General features: G+C 42.0%; 1 protein-coding gene across 2 annotated transcripts in view; it reads right to left on the minus strand.

Annotated features, from left to right (window-relative positions):
• SLC44A5 (solute carrier family 44 member 5) overlaps positions 1-20650 on the minus strand; it is an 86142-nt gene extending 65492 nt beyond the window's left edge. Inside the window, exon 1 of one of the 2 annotated variants that reach the window (XM_084527432.1) lies at positions 20225-20530. In XM_084527432.1, coding sequence (XP_084383558.1) covers positions 20225-20261 — 37 coding nt within the window. In that variant the 5' untranslated portion in view covers positions 20262-20530. Of the gene's footprint in view, positions 1-20224 lie in introns of both variants that reach the window. The other variant, XM_084527430.1, reaches the window with a different exon arrangement.
• Positions 20651-21028: the final 378 nt, after the last annotated feature.

Genomic DNA, 21028 nt, shown 5'->3' on the forward strand with positions numbered 1-21028 from the left:
CAAAATTCTCTTTTTTTTTTTTTTTTTTTTTTTTTTTCCAAATAAAGAGAAACAAAGAAAAAATCTGTTGTAATACTGTAAAGTAGCTCAAGATAGCACATATTCTATGGCAACTATAATCCTTTACTATTGTATTTGTACCTGATTTCTTTTTCTCTTTTTTTTTTTCTCTATCATTTATGTTCATTCACATCCAGCTAATAAAGACACATAAAATAATGCTGAAATTAGATATTTGCTTTAATATAGCTTAGGGTTTTTTTACAGGTATTAAACTTAGAATTTAGCAAAATCTCCTTTATGTGAACTTACAATGCCAGTGATCTCTAGTCTAGATCTGAAGTCCCTGGGCACATTCCTGATAGAAACTTTATTGTAAAACACAACTCTCCTTTAAGAAGGTCAGTCATTTATCAAAGTAAAAAAGACATGTTAAATAATAGTCACTTGTCACTTGTTGCCTCAGTCAGATGCCTCAGGTTCTAAGAAATGGCTGACTCCAATATGTCCATCTGGTTGTATCTGGAGCGACAGATAAAATAAGAATTACTACTAACAAAAAAAATATCTTTTTTTGGTTAATATTTATACATTACATGGGTAGACATGCATCAATAGCACAAACCATGTAAGCTAAAGGCTACAGCAGCCCCTGAAAATACACACAGTTAATGCTAAAAGATCTAAAAGGTTAATAAATGTTAGAATTAATGTTACCTACTTAAACTTGATCAGGCCTCTCAGTGTAAATGTAAGTGCAACTCATAATAGTTATACTGTGATATTCATATTCCATCTGAGGAAATATTTCTTCTATCCTCTTAATTATAGCTGAACTCAAGAAAGCATTTAGGAATGGGTTTAATTTAAGTATACGCTTTCCTTTTAGCATACAATTACCTGTTATTCCAAATTCATGACTTTTGTCAGAGTCTCAAACCTGATTTACCATGATATCTTAAATCCATACTGACCTTCTAATTTTCATATGAAATTTCTATAACCTTTATTTGACTCTTTGAGTGCTTGACAAACGATTCCAAATTTATCAACTACCTACAAGAGTACAGTGGTCCTGTCACTATTTTACTGATACGAAGCAGATACTTACAGATTTCTGGTTGATCTACCTTTTTTTGAACATCATAGTGGCAAACTGGCCTACTTGAGATATTCAGGCATTTATCATTTATTACTGCAATTTTAATTTGCACTACAGAGGAGAAAATGGGAAGAAAAGAAGTCTGAAGTTTACTGATATCAATGACAGTTTTTTCATAGCATAAGTGAAACTCTACTCAAAAGTTAATCTGGGTCTAAAAAGTTGCGTTCCGTATTTTGGTGTCCACTGAGTAAAAATGGTTCATGATGTCATCGATCTTAGGGAAAAAGACTTCAAGGAGAAAAACAGTGGCCTAAAAACTAGTTTGGAGAGCCCACCACTGAGCATCAACTGGTGCAGTCAGAAAGACAGATATAGAACCAAGAAAAGCCTTCGTGGGAACACAAGTTAGAATAAACTAAATGATGGTTATTCATATATCTATGTATAATTCAACATGTGAAAACTAATAAAGATTTTTAATAGCTAAAATGATCATTTCAAAAGCAGTGTTCGACATTTGATAGAGATCACACTGGAGGTGCTTGAGGCACTGGGACAGGTTGCCCAGAGAAGCTGTGGGTACCCCATCCCTGGAAGTGTTCAAGGCCAGGTTGGATGAGGCTTTGAGCAATCTGGTCTAGTGGAAAGTATCCCTGCCCATGGCAGGTGAGTTGGAACTAGATGATCTTTTAGGTCCTTTCCAACCCAAACTATTCTATGATTGCAAAAATAGATATGCAAGCAGAATCCATGCCCTGAAGAGCTTAAAAGAAAAAATGATTGATTCTACATGCCGTCATTTTGTTCCTCCATGAAGCTGTGTTAAGAACCATAACCATGGTAGAACAGAAACTCAGCAAAATTATTTATAATATTCTCTGTAATCTAATAAACTGATAAGAAAAATGCAATAATACAGACTTTTTTAAAAGCAATATGAAAAAGTACTACAGCAGAGGTACCATAATATTAAAAGGGACAATTCTAACTTCGTATCATATTGAATTCAGTAAGAACTGTGTGAGAATGCATGTGTCGAATTTAGGAAGAAAACTAAGGATGAAACTGATAGTTCATGTATAAAAAAAAAAAAAAGTGGCTGGAGTAGCTAATCTTGGAAAACATTCCCAGACACATGAAGAACAAGAAAATCATCAGGAGCAGTCAGCATGATGGTTTCTTCAAATCTCTTTTTGTTGGGTGGTCAGTTTTTATACTTGATAATGGGCTGAGACACATATACATTTTCCCACGTTGCATGCTGGTCTGGCTAGCTCAGAAGGATATTACTGTCTATGATTTATCTCAGAAAAGACCACTTAAACAACTCTGTGACCCACTGTATATCAAAAACAAAGGTTACCCCAGAGTCCTCTTTGTTGAGGCAAGATCAGCTTTTCTAGTGACAAGTTATGCTCATTCTTTTTGTTCTTCCCTGAGTTCACTCTTGCCCATCTTCTCTGAAACGTCTTCAACTGTTGGGGTCTGTTGATTGGTCACATGGGATTCTACAAGTCTGAATCAGAAGAGCATTATCTACACAGAAGATTACTCAAGTAATACACATTCATCTCTTGTGAGACAATGGAAAGTTGGTAGATTCATCAGCCATTTCACAATCTGTAGTGTTTTCCATTAACAGATGACAAAACTCAGAACAGCTGACCTCCAGTGTAAGCGTTCACACTAGAGCTAATTAGCATCAGAACACTCTCACCATTATAAATTCCCTAATTTCAAACCACTGTGTTTGATGACTTAGAGGTCATTTATGTGCCATTACACATTGTGAAAAGACAAAAATATGGTTAATATAGTTACAGAATCACAGAATCACAGAATTTCTAAGTTAGAAGAGACCTCAAGATCATCAAGTCCAAGCTCTGACCTAACACTAACAGTCCCCACTAAACCATATCCCTAAGCTCTACATCTAAACGTCTTTTAAAGACTTCCAGGGATGGTGACTCCACCACTTCCCTGGGCAGCCCATTCCAATGTCTGACAGGACCCGCGGGAACGGGGTTAAGCTGAGGCAGGGGAAATTTAGGCTTGACATTAGGAGGGGGTTCTTCACAGAGAGGGTGGTTGCACACTGGAACAGGCTCCCCAGGGAAGTGGTCACTGCACCGAGCCTGTCTGAATTTAAGAAGAGATTGGACTGTGCACTTAGTCAGATGGTCTGAACTTTTGGGTAGACCTGTGCGGTGTCAAGAGTTGGACTTGATGATCCTTAAGGGTCCCTTCCAACTCAGGATATTCTGTGATTCTATGATTCTATGATAACCCTTTCGGTAAAGAAGTTCTTCCTAAGATCCAACCTAAAACTCCCCTGGCGCAACTTGAGCCCATTCCCCCTTGTCCTGTCACCAGGCACGTGGGAGAACAGGCCAACCCCCACCTCGCTACAGCCTCCTTTGAGGTACCTGTAGAGAGCGATAAGGTCGCCCCTGAGCCTCCTCTTCTCCAGGCTGAACAAGCCCAGCTCCCTCAGCCGCTCCTCGTAGGACTTGTTCTCCAGGCCCCTCACCAGCTTCGTCGCCCTTCTCTGGACCCGCTCAAGCACCTCGATGTCCTTCTTGTAGTGAGGGGCCCAAAACTGAACACAGCACTCGAGGTGCGGCCTCACCAGAGCCGAGTACAGGGGGACGATCACCTCCCTAGCCCTGCTGGTCACACTGTTTCTTACGCAAGCCAGGATGCTGTTGGCCTTCTTGGCCACCTGAGCACACTGCTGGCTCATATTCAGCCGACTATCAACCATCACTCCCAGGTCCTTCTCTGCCTGGCAGCTCTCCAACCACTCATCTCCCAGCCTGTAGCTCTGCTTGGGGTTATTGCACCCCAGGTGGAGGACCCGGCACTTGGCCTTGTTGAACTTCATGCAGTTGACCTCAGCCCATCGGTGCAGCCTATCCAGATCCTCCTGCAGAGCCTTCCTACCCTCGAGCAGATCGACACACGTGCATAGCTTGGTGTCATCTGCAAACCCACTGAGGGTGCACTCAATGCCCTCGTCCAGATCATCGATGAAGATATTAAAGAGGACCGGCCCCAGCACCGAGCCCTGGGGAACACCACTAGTGACTGGCCTCCAACTGGATTTGACTCCATTTACCACGACTCTTTGGGCCCGGCTATCCAGCCAGTTTCTAACCCAATGAAGCGTGCGCCAGCCCAAGGCAAGAGCAGCCAGTTTCTTGAGGAGAATGCTGTGGGAAACGTTGTCAAAAGCCTTGCTGAAGTCAAGGTAGACCACATCCACAGCCTTTCCCTCAACCACCCAGCACGTCACTTTGTCATAGAAGGAGATCAGGTTCGTCAAGCAGGACCTGCCTTTCATAAACCCATGCTGACTGGGCCTGATCAGCTGCTTGCCCTGCAAGTGCTGCATGATGACTCTCAAGACAATCTGCTCCATGAGCTTCCCTGGCACTGAGGTCCAACTGACAGGCCTGTAGTTTCCCAGGTCAGTCCTCCGGCCCTTCTTGTAGATGGGCGTCATGTTTGCTAGCCGCCAGTCAACTGGGACCTCCCCCGATTGCCAGGACTGTTGATAAATGATGGTAAGTGGCTTGGCCAGCTCCTCTGCCAGTTCTCTCAGTACCTTTGGGTGGATCCCAGCTGGCCCCATCGACTTGTGCACATCCAAGTGCCGTACCAGGTCACCAACCATTTCTTTGTGGATAGTGAGGGCCACATCCTGCTCCCCATCCCCTTCCACCAGCTCAGGGTACTGGGTATCCAGAGAACAACCGGTATTGCTGCTAAAGACTGAGGCGAAGAAGGCATTAAGCACCTCCACCTTTTCCTCATCTCTTGTAACTAAGTTTCCCCCGCATCCAGTAAAGGATGGAGATTCTCCTTAGTCCTCCTTTTTGTGTTGATTTATTTAGAAAAACATTTTTTGTTATCTTTAACGGCAGTAGCCAGATTGAGCTCCAGATGAGGTTTGGCCTTTCTAATTTTGTCCCTGCACAGCCTCGCAACATCCTTATAGTCCTCCCTAGTGGCCTGCCCACTTTTCCAAAGATTATAAACCCTCTTTTTTCTCCTAAGCTCAAGCCACAATTCTCTGTTCAGCCAGGCTGGTCTTCTTCCCCACCAGCTCATCTTTGGGCACGTGGGGACAGAGAGTTCCTGCGCCATTAAGATTTCCGTCTCGAAGAGCGCCCAGCCTTCCTGGACTCCTCTGCCCTTCAGAACCGCCTCCCAAGGGACTCTACCAACCAGTGTCCTCAGCAGCACAAAGTCAGCCCTCCGGAAATCCAATACAGCGGTTTTACTGGTCCCCTTCCTGGCCTCGCCAAGAATAGAGAACTCCACCATTTCATGGTCACTCTGCCCAAGACAGCTCCCGACAATCACATCCTCCACCAGTCCTTCTCTGTTTGTGAAGAGAAGGTCTAGCGGGGCACCACCCCTGGTAGGTTCACTAACCAGCTGCGTCAGGAAGCTATCTTCCACGCTCTCCAGAAACCTCCTAAACTGCTTTCTCTGGGCTGTGTTGTGCTTCCAGGATATGTCAGGGAAGTTGAAGTCCCCCATGAGAACAAGCGCTGAAGATTTCGCAACTTTTGTCAGCTGCCTGTAGAACTCCTCATCCATCTCCTCATCCTGGTTCAGCGGTCTATAACAGACCCTGACCAGGACGCTAGCCTTGTTGGCCCTGCCGATCCTAACCCAAAGGGACTCGACCTTGTCATTCCCTAGTTCTCACTATAGGCTCTGGCTTCCAGTTACTTACCATTTTAAACATATTTTAAACATTTTCAGCTTGACCAGTTAGAATTTGGTATGCCAGTTTGGTTCCTCCCACCAAGACTTTCAGGAAAATCTCTAGCTAAACTATCCAAACATTTCCAAGAAAGATCTGAAAAAAATATCATTTTATTCACATTGAAATGTATTTTCTTTGTAAATCTGTAGCACTCATCATCATTGAAGTTTAAAATTTCCAGGAAATAAGTATTATGTCAAGGATACATCTGTTTGTATCCCAGAACATCCCCAAACCTTTAGAAGGAAAATACTGTATTTCTCATGCTCAACAGACAGCATGCAATCATGTAATGAAAGACTATATAACTGTGCATATGTATTAGGGTGATACTTTTGGAATACGAAGGAAACCTTAACTCCGGTACTTTCTATCTTTTGAATATTTGATTTCACTGGTGTTAATGTAGTAGTAATGTGGTAGTCTTTCACTTCAGTTTTTGTGTAAATGTGTTTCTCTTCAACAATGAACATTTCAGGACCCATTTACAGATGACCAGACTCAATAATCAGTTGCTATACAATCTGTATCTTAATACTGAGAACATAACACTCCCACCCTGCTTCCTGGCAACCAATCTGTTGGTTGACTGTCTTCATTGACTGTCAATGACTTTCTTCATTTGTCAATGACTTTCTTCAATGACTGTCTTCATTTTGACAGCTGAGAAATGGAACAAGCTATTCCAAAATCCATCTATGGACTAAAATAGTGAATCTAAAGCATAGCAATTCTGTAAATTCTTGACAAGCTATAACATGACTTAATCTTAACTATTAATTCCTGCTAAAGAAAATAGACGCACTCAAGTACTCTCTAACTGAAGAGTACATTCCCATCAACTGAACCCAAATGAATAAAACTATAACCCTAGAAAATAGTACAGATGAGTACTTAGTAGTTATAATGCATTATTACTTGGCTTTGATTTTCAGAGAAAAGACTAATTAAATAATTCCTGAATGCCTACAAAGAAATAGAATAAGACCCACTTGATTTCTTGACAGAACCATGTAGATAATGAGCAGGTATCAGCAAAATGAAGTTTAAGATGATAATACAAATACCATGAATGCTTTAAGAAACGTAATAATGAACTTGTTTGAAGAAAAAAAATGTTACCTAAACCACAACAATTTCTTCTTACTAACAGACAAAATAAATTGTCTGATATTGTTTGATAGCAATGGTTATCAAGTATGGAAGTCAATACTTATCAGTCCTGTTTGTCAATTATTTTACATCAAGATATAGTCTCTGTCTCTCTCACTATGATTTTGTTCCCTACCCTGCTAATCCCTACTTTAGTCATTACCCAGTTTCTGTTGGAACAGCAAAACAATTCTGTGTTTTCACATTAAGAATAAAAGCCAGTATTCAGATTCAAGAGGGAACAAAAAAAAAAAAAAGGTACTTTCTTCACTTCTTTGTCTGGATTTTTTTCCCTTTGAAAACTTCCTACTCACTACAGAATTCAAGCAAAACCCATAGTTCACATTCCACCCTACTCATATGTCCAGTGTTTGAACTAGTGCAATTGTTTTTCACAGTCCATCACCAGAAATAAACAAATCGAACCAAAAAGAGTTCTGAACGTTAGGTATTGAGACATTTGATACCTCTGATACTTTGTCAGGAGATACTGGCTGTATCCATACAGTTGCATTTACAATTATTATGAGTGCATTAGTTGTTTAAGAAAGTGACTGGAAAAATGGTCTTATTCCTGAAGTATGAGCTTCTCCTTATACAGTCTACAAGTTTTATGTCTTGAGCAATATACAACTTATTAAAAGCAAACTGAATGAAAACAAGAGGCTTCCCTTGTCTATTAAATGGTTCCTGATATTTTCTATAACTGTATTGGGTTTATGTGGCAAAGTTTTGGTAGCAAGGGGGGGCTGCAAGGGTGGCTTCTGTGAGAAGTCCAGAAGTTGCCCCATGTTAGAGAAGTCCCAGAGGGACCCACTGCTGACCAAAGCCAAGCAAATGAGCAATGCTGGTTATGCCTCTGGGACAGAAGATTTAAGAATGGGGTAAAACTGCTGCATAACAGGAGCTGGAAGAGAGGACTGAGAAACAGCCTTGTGTCCGCAGGGTCAGCGACACCAAGGTCACTGCAGAAGGAGGGCAGGAGGTGCTCCAGGTGCTCCCAAGCTGAAGTTTCCCTGCAGCCTATGGAGAGGCCTATGGTGGAGCAGGCTGTCCCCCTGCAGCCCATGGGCACCACAGTGGAGCAGATTTTCACACTGCAGCCCACAGAGAGGAGCTCACACAGGAGCGAGGGATCTGGGGGGAGCTGCCACCCATGGGGGATCTGGGTTGAAGCAGTTTGCTCCTGATGGATGGACGCCATGGTACGTACCCATATTGGAGCAATTCTTGAAGAATTTCTTGAAGAATTCTGAAGAATTCTTGAAGAATGCTTGAAGAATTGCTGCCTGTTGGAAGCCCACGCAAGATCAGTTTGGGGAGGATGGCATCTCATGGGAGGGACCCCATGTGAAGCAGGGGCAGAGACTGACGATGAAGGTGCAGCAGATGACAAAGTGTTATGGACTGACTGCACCTCCCATTCCCCTGCACAGCTCAGGGAGAGGAAACTGAAGGATGAGGATAGAGAGAAAGGAGGTTTTAGTTTTCTTTCAGTTCTCACTGCTTTACTGTTATTTATTGTCAATAAACTAACCTTTTCCACACTGAGTCTGTTTTGTCTGTGTTTGTATTTGGTGAGTGATCTCCTTGTCCTTATCTCAACCCACAAGATGTTTCATGGTATTTTCTCCCTGTCCTGTGGAGGAGGGAGAGTGAGAGATCCGTGTGGAGGGCACCTGATGGCTAGCCAAGGTCAACCTAACATGCTAACCAACGTGATAGTCCATGGCAACATTAGTCATACTTAGTGCTTTTACAGGAAGATTTTCTCCCAGCCAACATGTTTATAGATTTAAAATTCAACAGAAGATTTGGAAAAGATGTGCAAATAGGTTTCAGCTCTATAGAAAATCTGCTGCAATGTGCTTTCTACCTGCAAATGAATAATATCACCTCCAACAACTTGCTGTTAACGTTTATCACTAGCAAAGTTCTGCCAAAAGTAAATGGCAGTTTTCACTGCAGGGAAAATTGTACATTACAAAGAACTCATAGCTGGATGTCAAGTACAAATTCATACTGGTAGAAATCTTGTATTCTAAATATGATTATAGTGAGGTCACCAACAGTTACCTTTTAAAAAATTAGAGTTCTGATGGTGACATACAATGCAAATGTAACACAAAAGGAAACATCGAATTCCTAGTCTTGCACTCATGTTTATTTTGCTCTAGGTCAGATGTGTACTGTTGAAATTGTACTGTACTGTTGTTTTTATAAATTATTTGGATGTAGGTCTAGGTGTTTTGCACAAATTTGCTGATGATATTAAACTGTGAGGAGCTGTTGACTCTTTTGAGGGTGGAAAGGCATTGCAGAAAGATCTGGACAGATTGGAGAGCTGGGCAATCACCAACCGCATGAAGTTTAACACGAACAAGTGCTGGGTCCTGCACCTGGGAAGTGGCAACAACAAAACCAAGAAACAGTTCTTCCTCCGAGAGAAGTTATGCGAAGTGATGATAATTTGGTGGTATTTAATGATTATCTATGATAAAATATATTTAATACTTATTCATCATTATTTGCAAAAGAAAACGTCATATTACTGTGTAGTGCAATACAGCAATACCATGAGCTCTATTTGTTAAATCTATAATGAGAAGCACAGGGAAGTCATTTATCTACAGCATGTTGTACATTAACACAAGTCTGCATTCTTAATTTTGCCTGAAATAATATTCTTTTCAGAAGTGCCAAATTTTAAAAGTGCTACTTTTAATTGTGCAAACTTTTAAGCAGCACATACACAGTTTGAAGCACTGACCAAAGACAAATCTAAATTCACTGGAATCTTGTCCTAGTGTAAAGAAAATCTGATATAGTGCTAGATGTTATGATAATCTAACATTACTATATGCATAATATTAGTACAGTAACAGCAATGGTCTCAGTTCTGCCACACAAACATATATAAACCACTATATTCACACATGAAAATGTTTCAATGGTTTGGGTCTACAGCTTTAATTTCATTCCTATTTGCAACACAGTTGTATAATGAGTATATAATATTTAAAGAGACAGCATCTCATATAAACAATTATGATCAGGTTACAGATCATTACTAACAGCTCACTCATAAATTGGAAAAAAATATATATATATCTGTCTTTAGTCAAACTCTTTCTTCACAGATGCATCACCTAAAGAAGAAACATTTGATGCACTGACATATATATGTATTGCTATCTCTAATTCTGCAGCAGAACATTTTAAATCTTTTTAAAGGAAAATGAAAGTTTCTGTTGAAGAAACGGGAATTTTTTGTGGGAAGATATCCTTATTTTTTGGAAGAATACACTGTTTTCACAATTTATATTATCAGGCTTTGTGGAGTAACCTTCCCGAGTTCTTTATTTTTAGGAACAGAAGGGTACCCTTTCCTTTCTACAACAATGTTGTATTATTGAGTTACTGTATGATCTTTACTTTTTTGTTTTACTATTATCTTCAACTCAAATTCTTCTCTTTTGAATTTCTCAATTTCCTAGATGATAGCAAAAACTGGTTGATTCAGTTTTAAGTTCTGTTTTTTCTAAAACATGTGAGAAGTATCTGAAAGTGTAACATATCTAGTTGGGAACGATAATCTGATTGTTAAATAGATATATACTATCATCTATTATTTAATGTTAATATTTATTAGCACTTATGTAGTAATATTTATTATCAATGAGTTGTATTAACCATTAGTATTCGTATTAACCATTAGTAATCAAATAATCTATTATTAAATAGTATTAAATTATTAATATTTATTAGAATTAATATATATTATTATTTTCCTAAACCACAAGAAAATAGCCGAAGTCCAGATGGTAATGTACAGATTAGAAAAAGCTTGACAATTGTTTTTGGAGACAAAAATAGCTATGAGAGTAAGGTGTTAGCTTACATTGTCCTAGTCTCTTTATCAGAATCAGAATCATAAGATGAAGCACCTATTTTCTAAACTATTTCTCTTTTTCAATCTATATGGGAACAGAGTTTTTACAGTGTTGGTAAATCTGTGTTGAGCCCTAAAGCCCTAAAAGCTGTAGTGAATTGGAAGTTTGGGCCTCTTGGCAGCTGCATGGTTTATTTCCTTCCACATGCAAAGGCGCGTTTCCAGGTATACTACACAGCTTCAGTGATAACTCCTGGCCCAGAATTCTACCGGTTTTATTTGTTTGTTTGCTATGCCCAGTTAGAGGTTCACTTGTTGCAGAATTGTGTTTGTTCTTAAGTAACTTTCATTGATTTAGCTTTCTGTTTTGTTTTTCAGTATCCCAAAGCACCACTTCACTACCTACATATTTTTTGATTCTACTTGTTGAAAAGGAAATCTTTCAATGCAAGGGGATAAGAAGAAAAAGCCAACAGTTTTCAGTAGCTGTTTTTTTTTTACTCTCTACAAATAAGCTCCAGGACAGATGCTGAGATGGACGTTCTCCCTCAGTTTGGCGTTCTAATACGGTGGCTAGCCTCAAGCTTGTGGAAAGACGTTAGACTAGTCTTACATTCCTGTTATCATTTGTGAAGAGCCTATCAGAATAAATTAGCAAGCGTCTACTTGGCCTGAACTACATAAACAGAAATGCAATGTATATGTGTATTACATTACTTGTTTTTCAAATCACACTGTATTTGTGGCTTTATTAATTCTGTATTGATGTTTTGTCTCAGTTTAGTTCTCAATTCCCATGAACCTGGATAGATGCCAGAAAAATGTTAGCAAGGAAATATACATATGTATATATTACCTACATATTTTCCTGAATACATATATATAAATGTATATATCTAAACATTTTATTATCTCACAAATTCCCATCAAACCTTCAAATTGCTAATGGGGGATAAATATTACTACAGTTCAAGAGTATTGCTCACAGGGAGATAGCACTTTTATCATTTTACTGTTTATAGCAGTTGTTTAGATGCTAGCACAGATATTGCATTGTACTGAAACCAACAGAGAGGGGTATTCACAGACACAGCTCGTTGCCTTTTGTATGCTACAGCAAAGCAATGGCAATGAAACTATTTATCATTCTGCTGGGGAAAAAAGTCTAAAAATAAACAGTGTATTTTTCCACACTGTTAGTCAGCTGCTTTTTAACACTCAGATCACATCCAAGAAATTCTCTCATAGAAAAATACAAGTGATAAAAAAATAATAATTTTACTGTAACACCCAGTACAAAACATATTAAATAATAAGTACCAGAGCTATTATTTAGCATATTCACTTATGTCAAAGTATAATGATTATGAAGAACACTAATTCAGCTACCAGATTTCATGGCACATCAGCTTGTACAAGTCTAGATGCTCTGTGTGCAATTGGCCCAGAAGGAAGGTGTTAACCTGAAAAAGATACTTGCTTTCTTCTATATATTACATGCTATGCAGAAGAGACAAGGAGAATTTTGGCCAGCTCATCTGCTAGAGCTCCTCTTTCTGGAGACACATGCTCCTAAGGCATAAACACATTTCCACCTTTACTATGTCAGAGTCACATACCAAACCATATACTTTAACAGTATTATCTAGCTCCTGGTTTAAGAAATAGATACAAGCTTGGTACCTTCTGCTAGAGAAGTAACCCACTGAACATCTTTTGAGAGCTTTACTCATCGGTCATTTTCAGGGAGATGACTTCTTCAGGCCAAACTTCCATGTCCTGGCAACTGCCTGAGGTTTTCAAAGGCATGGTTTCAGGTTTTAGTACATTCAAAACAGCTCTGACTTTACAGTAACTGCTCAGAGTATACTCAAAGAGTACAGTTACTTGTTGTAGCTTTCTTCAGCACAATCTAGGACAGAAAGGATGACTTCACTTATGTGGATCAAGGTTGGAGATGACCAAATATTGCAGTGTGGCCTCCCCTGAGTTGCTAATGACAGTAAGTAACATCCCATCCTTGCCCACAAGAACTCCTTAGAATTTGTATGGGAACAGAAGTGAATTTCTACATCAGCAGCAAGCTATATTGGAGTATCCAGGGAGAATTTCTCCTGGCTGCCTTTGTTTGTGGATGCTTGCAGCAGTCCAGCTGCTGTAGAGTGCCATAGCAGCTTAATGTGGTATGAAAAAAACATATCTGATGTTTTGTAAGGATTGCAGTTCTATTATTCAGAATAACAGGCATAAAGACATATGTTTATAACCATACTTCTATTTTTATACCTTATTTATTTATATATGTATTTGTACCTTTATAAAATTCCAAGATCATAAAAGCTTGGTATGAACAAATTCAGACTGAACCATATTGAAAAAAAAAATAAAGCAAAAGCATTTAGAAAGTTTAAGTTGCAGAGGTCTTTGGTTTGAAATTACACTCAGTTAATTTGAGGATTTATTGCCTAAGATGACTTAAATATCTAAGACATGCATGTAACTCTAATGGCTGCCAGGCACTTATTTCCTATCATCCTAACAAAAGTAAATCCTTGTTTTATAATAAACATATTTTTTTTTCCCAGTAATTATTTATTATGCTTGTTACTGCTTTCCCGCTATCCTCATAGAGTTTATGCACTCTGTATGATACCACCCTGAATGATATCCCATTTGTTCATTAACGTCAGCACAGTCCATCTAGTACTGTGGACTAGATCTCCTGTCTTGTCTACTAATCTTCTCCATCCAAGAGGCAATAAGGGATGAATTTTTAAGCAATGAATATTGCAGCAGTGCTAAATGCAGTCTTCTGTGTCCTGACCAGGAGCTTCTACAGACACTGAAGAAGGTAGCACGGATAGAAGCATCCCACATAAATGCTGTCTTTCATCAGAGGTTCTGGCTCTCAAATTTGCTGAGACTGGACCACCTCCCAGGTAAGTGATCAGAGAAAATAAAGTCGTAAGGAACTTTGAAGGGCTATTGTAATTGTCATCTGTTTCCTCTACCTGTGACTGAAACATCTTCAAAGTCCCTAATGAACCAGCATAAGTTCAGCAGGAAAAGAGTAAATGCAACAACCTTGTTGTCCAAGCTTAAGTGCAATGTACTTGTACAATGCACAGCCATTATGTCTTGCTTAGCTGTCACTGTAAAAGAAACAGTTAACAAATTTGGCCATGTGTTTATCTTCATTGTATTAAACAATGCAGAGATGTTTGTCATCATACACCTTGTTCCTAATGTCATACACAGGATCTTATGTTTAAGTGCTTTAATAGTTCTAAGCCAATTTATGTTATCCTGCTAGATGGCTCTGTATTAATGCATTAAGCTGATACAAACATAGTCTATCCTTGTCACAACCTCCAGATGCTATGGAAAAACGTCATTATATACTCACAGAGGCAGATTTTGTAAATCTGACTGCCTCTGAGCCAGGCACTAGAGCAACAGGAAAAACAATAGTAAATACAGTTAAGCAACCACGAATGTTATGTACTTTTGCACTTCAGGAGCAAATACACAGTAAAAAAAAAAACATTTTCACATCCAAGTGATAATCATTTACCTAGTAGGGATTCACTGCAGGGTCTACAGAATAACCCGTGACATTCAGCTGCCAAAATCCAGTGCCTACCACCAGGTATGTCTTCCAGTGACACAGAACATATCCAGTTGTCTGACATGAATGAAATCAGATCAATTAACTAATGGAAACTGGAAAAAACAGGAAAACCCTGAGAAGTGGACTAGTAAAGAAGAACTTCAAAAGGTTATGCACATTAAATTTGTACAAATTCAGATTCATATCTGAAAATAAACTTGTTGCAGCTATCATTCTTTTCCTGGACTAAGTTATGTAGATAAGCAGACAAGAAAAGGGTCTTTCCTTCTAACTGCTCCTAAGAAGTACCAGCATGTAAAAAACTGTCATATTAACTGGAATATTTCATGAGCACGTAGTTTATACATGTAGAAGTTTCATTTTTTCCGTCACTAAAATATAGGCTTGCTTTTTCATACACACACACACAAAAAAAAAGTTACATTTTAAGCAGTAAGATTGTTTTTATCTTTTGGAAGCTAGAACAAGACTTCCTCCAAGTCTAACCTTTCTCAGATAATACTGTAAGAACAATGTAGTTCTATACAAATTCAGAGTTATTACTAAATGCTGACATCTGGATATTAGATGACTGTGCATACAACAGCATAGTGACCCTTTTTTAGGAGTTGTCAGTTGATTTTATCATTTATTTTGACAACATTGTTTATCATTTTGTTTCCAATAGTTCTTATGCAACAGAACACTCGTGTAACACAAGAGCTTTCCTATCCCAAAAAATTGACAACCCAAAAATTAAAACAAGGAAGACAGAAAATGGTAAATTCTCAGGAAAATATATCAAAGGTAGCCCTTAGCCATATCTTGAAAATAGGTTTATTTTTATTTTTCAAAGCTGGTGATAAATATTGTTTCTAAATGTCCTTAAATTTATTTCTTGAAAACACACACAAAAAAGTGAGTATTTAGGAGATCTCTAGTATAAGCTGACACAAGTTTCCCTCTACAGAATAGCTGTATTAAAACTGGAAGTTCATTGCAGAAGATCTCTCCTTACTTTCAGACTACTCAATTTTTACTGTCACCTGTAGTTTCACAACAAGCAGTTTTCCCTGCTGAACCCTCCTAATCTCGGAGGTTTGTTCACATTACATTGAAGATAGATAACCTTTTGCTATTTTAGTTATACTGAAGGTACCTTTTGCTACTCTAACATGTCATTCATTGCTCTGTCATGTTTTATTGTATTCTACAAAACTGAAACATTTCATACAGTATCTCACAACCCTAGTCTAATTAGGTAAATTAATTCAGAGTAACACAGGATGTGAATTGAAATGTAATAACTATTTTAGACTGGCCACTTGAGTGTGCTCTTATTCTACATACTGTTATACCGGTTTGGAGTAACATCTTACTTCAGAATGAGTGTATCAATACAGGATGTTAAAGTTTACTATTAATTATTCCACAGGTGCCTTACTTTCTCTTTCCCCTCCACTTTCCCACGTAGGCAAATCCAGTGATAAGAGTAAAAGCACTATCGCACTATCTTTTCAATTTACATGTAAGTGGATGAAAAGAAGGTTCTACTTTCATATCAAATCACAGATTATAGTCTTGTAATACAGCACTGGCAATGCTAGTTTGCAAGGCTTGAGACAGAAGAATGAATGTGTGGCTTGTTTTGTTAGAACTTACTCAATAACCTTCTGGTTTGCTTTCACTTGATTTAACTGCAACAGCATTTTTTCTTCTGATGGCTAATTTGTTTTATTTTTTCTTATCGTTGTATGAGACAGCCAGGGCTTTATACAGATAATAACAAAAACTAACTCCTCTGTGCAGAACGAGATATTTATGACTCTAACAAGCACAGAATGGTTCGTGTTGGAAGGGACCTAAAAGATCATCTAGTTCCAACCCCCCTGTCATGGGCAAGGACACCTCCCACCAGACCAGGATGCTCAAAGCCCCATCCAACCTGGCCCTGAGCACCTCCAGTGATAGGGCTTCCACAGCTTCTCTGGATAGCTTGTTCCAGTGTCTCACCACCCCCATAGGAAATAATGTCTTCCTCATATCTAATCTATATCTACCCTCTTTTAGTTTAAAAACGTTACTTCTTGTCCTATCAATACACTCCCTGATAAAAGAGTCCCTCTCCAGCTTTCTTGTAGGCCCCCAATACGTAACGATGTAGTGCAAAGAAATAAAGGCCTGGTATGACAGCAGAGGCCTTGAGAAGTAGAGACACAAGACAGTACAGTAATACAGAATTTTGGCATGGCATGACAAGAGATGGGACAAAGGCTTAGCACTGGAGACCCCATAACAACAGAAAAAGGACCTAAAACATGCACTGCAAAGCCTAGATGAAGTGGTCCAAATTTATATCAGAGAATTAAAGGTTTGAATCATCTGGATCTGAGTTTCACCTACTTCTAGCACTGCTGGGTATATAAAAATCTTAGAGACATAGAATCACAGAATGTTTTGGATTAAAAGGGACATTAAAGCTTATCAAATTCCAACCTTCTGCCATGGGCAGGAACACCTCCCACTAGATCAAGTTGAAATCTGAATGAAGCTTTGAATCAGTTTTCAGCTTTAATATGAACGTCACCCATTAATATGATATTTGAACACCAGAAGGTGAAATGAATTGCATATAACGATATATGACAATTTACCAGAAGGGGATAAGGAGACTATCTGTAGCAGTATCACAGCCGAAAGGTCCCACAGTATAGCCCATTCTCCTTAGACTGAAGATGTCCTCCTACCCACAAACTATATATGTGTAGTTGGATACAATTAAGAAATTAAAAATGCAGGCCAACCCACCACAAATAACGTATCTTGATAGAAATTTTCTTAGGTCATGAAAAGGTCTTCCAAGAGAAACAGAAGGACCTTCCTCAATAGGGAAATTAAATATTTTTTTTAGTGAAAGAAAAAAAAAAAAAAAAAAAAAAAAAAAAAACTTGACATGATCACTTCACAGCAGCAACTAGTAATTCCAATTATAGACTCAAGTATTGGTTGCACTGGTAAGAGAAATTATAGGAAAGTAGTTCCTCATAGGGAGGCTCTAAGTGTGCAGATATTTAAGAAGTACATTAGCTAAATCATAGAACAGCTCGGGTTAAAAGGGACATTAAAAGACCACGTAATTCCAACCCCCCTGCCATAGGAAGGGATGCCACCTAGTAGATCAGGTTGCTCAGGGCCTCATCCAATTTGGTCTTGAACACCTCCAGGGATGGGGTATCCACAACCTCTCTGGGCAACCTGTGCCAGTGCCTCACCACCCTCTAAGGGAAGAATTTCCTCCTAACCTGTAATCTAAATCTCCCCTCTTTTAGTTTAAAACCATTCCCTCTTGTCCTGTCATTATCTGACTGACTAAAAAGTTGCTCTCCGTATTTTTTATAAGACCCCTTCAGGGAATGAAAAGTTGCAATAACATGCCTTCTCTTCTTGCCCAGGGCCTTCTCTTCCCCAGACTGAACAGCCCCAGCTCTCTCAGCCCTTCTTCATAGGAGAGGGGCTCCAGCCCTCTGATCATCTTTGTGGCCCTCCTCCGGCCCCATTCTAGCAGCTCCACATCTTTCTTGTGCTGGAGGCCCCAGACCTGGATGCAGCACTCCAAGTGAGGCCTCACAACATAAGAGTAGAGGGGACAATCACCTCCCTCAGACTGCTGCCCACTCCTCTGATGCTGAAGCCCAGGATGCAGTTGGCCTTCTGGGCTGCAAGCATGCACTGCTGGCTCATGTCAAGCTTATTGTCCACCAGAACCCCCAAGTTTTTCTCTTCAGGGCTGCTCTCAATGAGTTCTACTCCCAGTCTGTACTCATGTCTGGGATTGCCCTGATCCGGGCGCAGCACCCTGCACTTAGCCTTGTTGAACCTCACTAGGCTCACTTAGGCCCACTTCCCGAGCTCATCCAGGTCCCTTTGGATGGCTTCCCTTCCTTCTGTTATATTGACTGTACCAATTAGTCTAGTGTCATCTGCAAACTTGCTGAGGGTGCACTCAACCCCATTGCCTATGTTGTTGGTAAGGATATTAGCCAGTACTGGTCCCAGGATGGACCCCTGAGGGACATCACTCGTCACCAGCTTCCACCTGGACATAGCATCATTGACCACCACCCTCTGGGTATGACCTTCAAGCCAATTCCTTATCCACTGAATGGTCCACCCATCAAATCCATCTCTCTCCAATTTGTAGACCAGGATGTCATGTGAGACCAGGATGTCATGTAGGACCATGTCAAAGGCCTTACAGAATTCCGTGTAGGTGACATCTGTCAGTCTTCCCTTGTCAACTGATGCACTCAACTCCATCACAGAAGACCACCAGATTGGTTAGAAATATTCTAATTTCTTTCTGGGTCGCTTTAATTACATAAAGATTTTTTTTTCTTTTATTTTTTTCCTTTTTTTTCCCTATTTTGGACAGTTTGATAATCAACAAAATCACCACCATTATAGTAGAGTCTACTATTGAGAGGGATCAAGATTTTTATTTTGCATACAACATATTTAACTAAATTTGTAAAACTAACCAGCTTTGTCCATCAGGTCCAAAGAATGAGGAAGCCAAACTATGAATATTCCTTTTTAGCCAGATCGCAGTTCAGACCACAGAGATGAACTATAAAATTGAGTTTTCCGAGTAGTACATATGCCACACAACATGCCGGTGATATCAAGGCAAAGACTGTTTTATCAAGCCATTGTTACCCACTTTTATACCGCAGGCAATTACAGTCAGCCTTTGGGACTCACAGAAAACAAGCCTTGTTTCTAAGGGGGTTTGCACATTCTGCAGATTTTTTTTTTTTTTTTGGCTATCAAAATCTCATGTATATTTGCAAAAGGAAATCGGTTTTGTAGCGACGCTTTCAAACAGGCTAAGAAGCTTTGCAAAACCAGCCTCCTCTGTGGCAAACGCATTAGCTTCCAAAGAGCAATTAGAGCACGGCTCAAGCACTGCGATGAAGTTCTGCCCCCGGTGACCTTCTCCTACGCGCGGGCTGGCAGGATCCACTGAGGGCACGGAGCTTGCTTAGTCCGGGTACCTCTGCTACGGCCGCAGCGCTCCCAGTCCCCAGCCCAAAACACCGGAACCCGCCCTACCGGGGCCACCAGCGCAACGGGCTCCCGCCGCCAGGTCCCGGTACCACGGCCCACCAGGGCCCGCGGCCCCCGCTCCCACGAGCCGGGCGCCGCGCGCCCACCGGCCGGGCCCTTTCGAGAGCGCCGCACCTGCCGCCCGCCGGCCTGCCCGCGGGCCCTCGGCAGGGCGTGAGCTGCAGCCTCCTCCTTCCCAGGACGGCCTTCTCCGGTGGGCGCGGACAAAGCGGCCGCACAGCACCTGCTCTGCTGCAGGAAGGGGAGGAGGAGGTTCTCGCCCTGCCCGCCCCCATCTCTGCGCCCGCCGGCTCCCCTCCCCGAGCCCAGCCGTCCCGCCTTCTTCCAGCCGGGCGAGCCGCAGCGCCGGCAGAGAGCTGCACCGGCGCCTTCGGGGGCTCCGGCTGCCCGGGGCCCGCATGACCCCCACGCACGTCCCCAGCATCTGCCCAGGAAAACCAACTCTCGCCGCTGGCTGCACGATGGATCCGCTCCGTAAATAGGCCGGAGGGTGGCACGGGATCCGGCTCTCTTCGCACGAGCGCCCGCTCCGTCTCTCCCCCGTGCCCGGGCGCTTACCGTAGGGAGGCGCGGAGGCTTCCCCCTTCCTCGCCATCGTCTCCCGGCGCCCTCCGCGCTGGCAGCGCAACCGGCAGCCCGGCGCCTGCGTCCGCCGCTCAGCGCGCTCTTTGTTGCCGTGAAGGCATGAGAGGAGGCAGTGGCCGGGCAGCCTCCCGCTCCGCCCGCGCCCCGCGCCGGCCCACCCGTCCCGCCGGCTCCACGGCCGACGCCTGCGCCGAGCCCGCGGGGGCGGTGCCCGAGCCGTGGTGGGGGCGGCGGGCGGAGGGGGGGCGCCGAGGGCAGGCGTGGGGGCCGCAGGACGGCCCGCAGCCGGCTGCCTGCCCGCCGCCCCTCGCCAGCCCCGCCTGCGCCCGGCCCCGGCGGCGACTCGGGCAGCCGGTGGCAGCGGGCGCTGTCCCTGCCGAGGCCCGCGAGCTCTCCCTCGCCGCCTGGCGCTGCCGGGAGGAGCGCTCTGCCCCGCGGAACGTGACGGGCAGCAGCAGCAGGATCGGCTCCGCTCGGCTGCGGCGGGCGCCCGTGCCGCAGTCAAGGCGGAGAAGGCTCCCCCTTTCCTGGCCCGTGCCCGTAGCCTGGAGGTTTTGCCGCTGGTAGGAACTGGGCCGTTCTGAAGCCGCTCCTGCCTCGGCCTTGGCCTCGCCGGCCCCGGAGCGGCCGCGGGAAGCGCCTCCCGCCCGCGGCCCCCGGCGGAGCTGTCCGGGCGGCCCGTGCTGAGCGGCCGGGCGAACTCCCCTAGTTCGCGGTTCACAAAGACATTTCAAAGCACATTAACTGAACTTTGGATTAAACTAGCTGGACATGCTC

The sequence above is a fragment of the Aythya ferina genome (assembly GCF_964211825.1).
Source record: "Aythya ferina genome assembly, chromosome: 8".
Taxonomy (NCBI): Eukaryota; Metazoa; Chordata; class Aves; order Anseriformes; family Anatidae; genus Aythya; species Aythya ferina.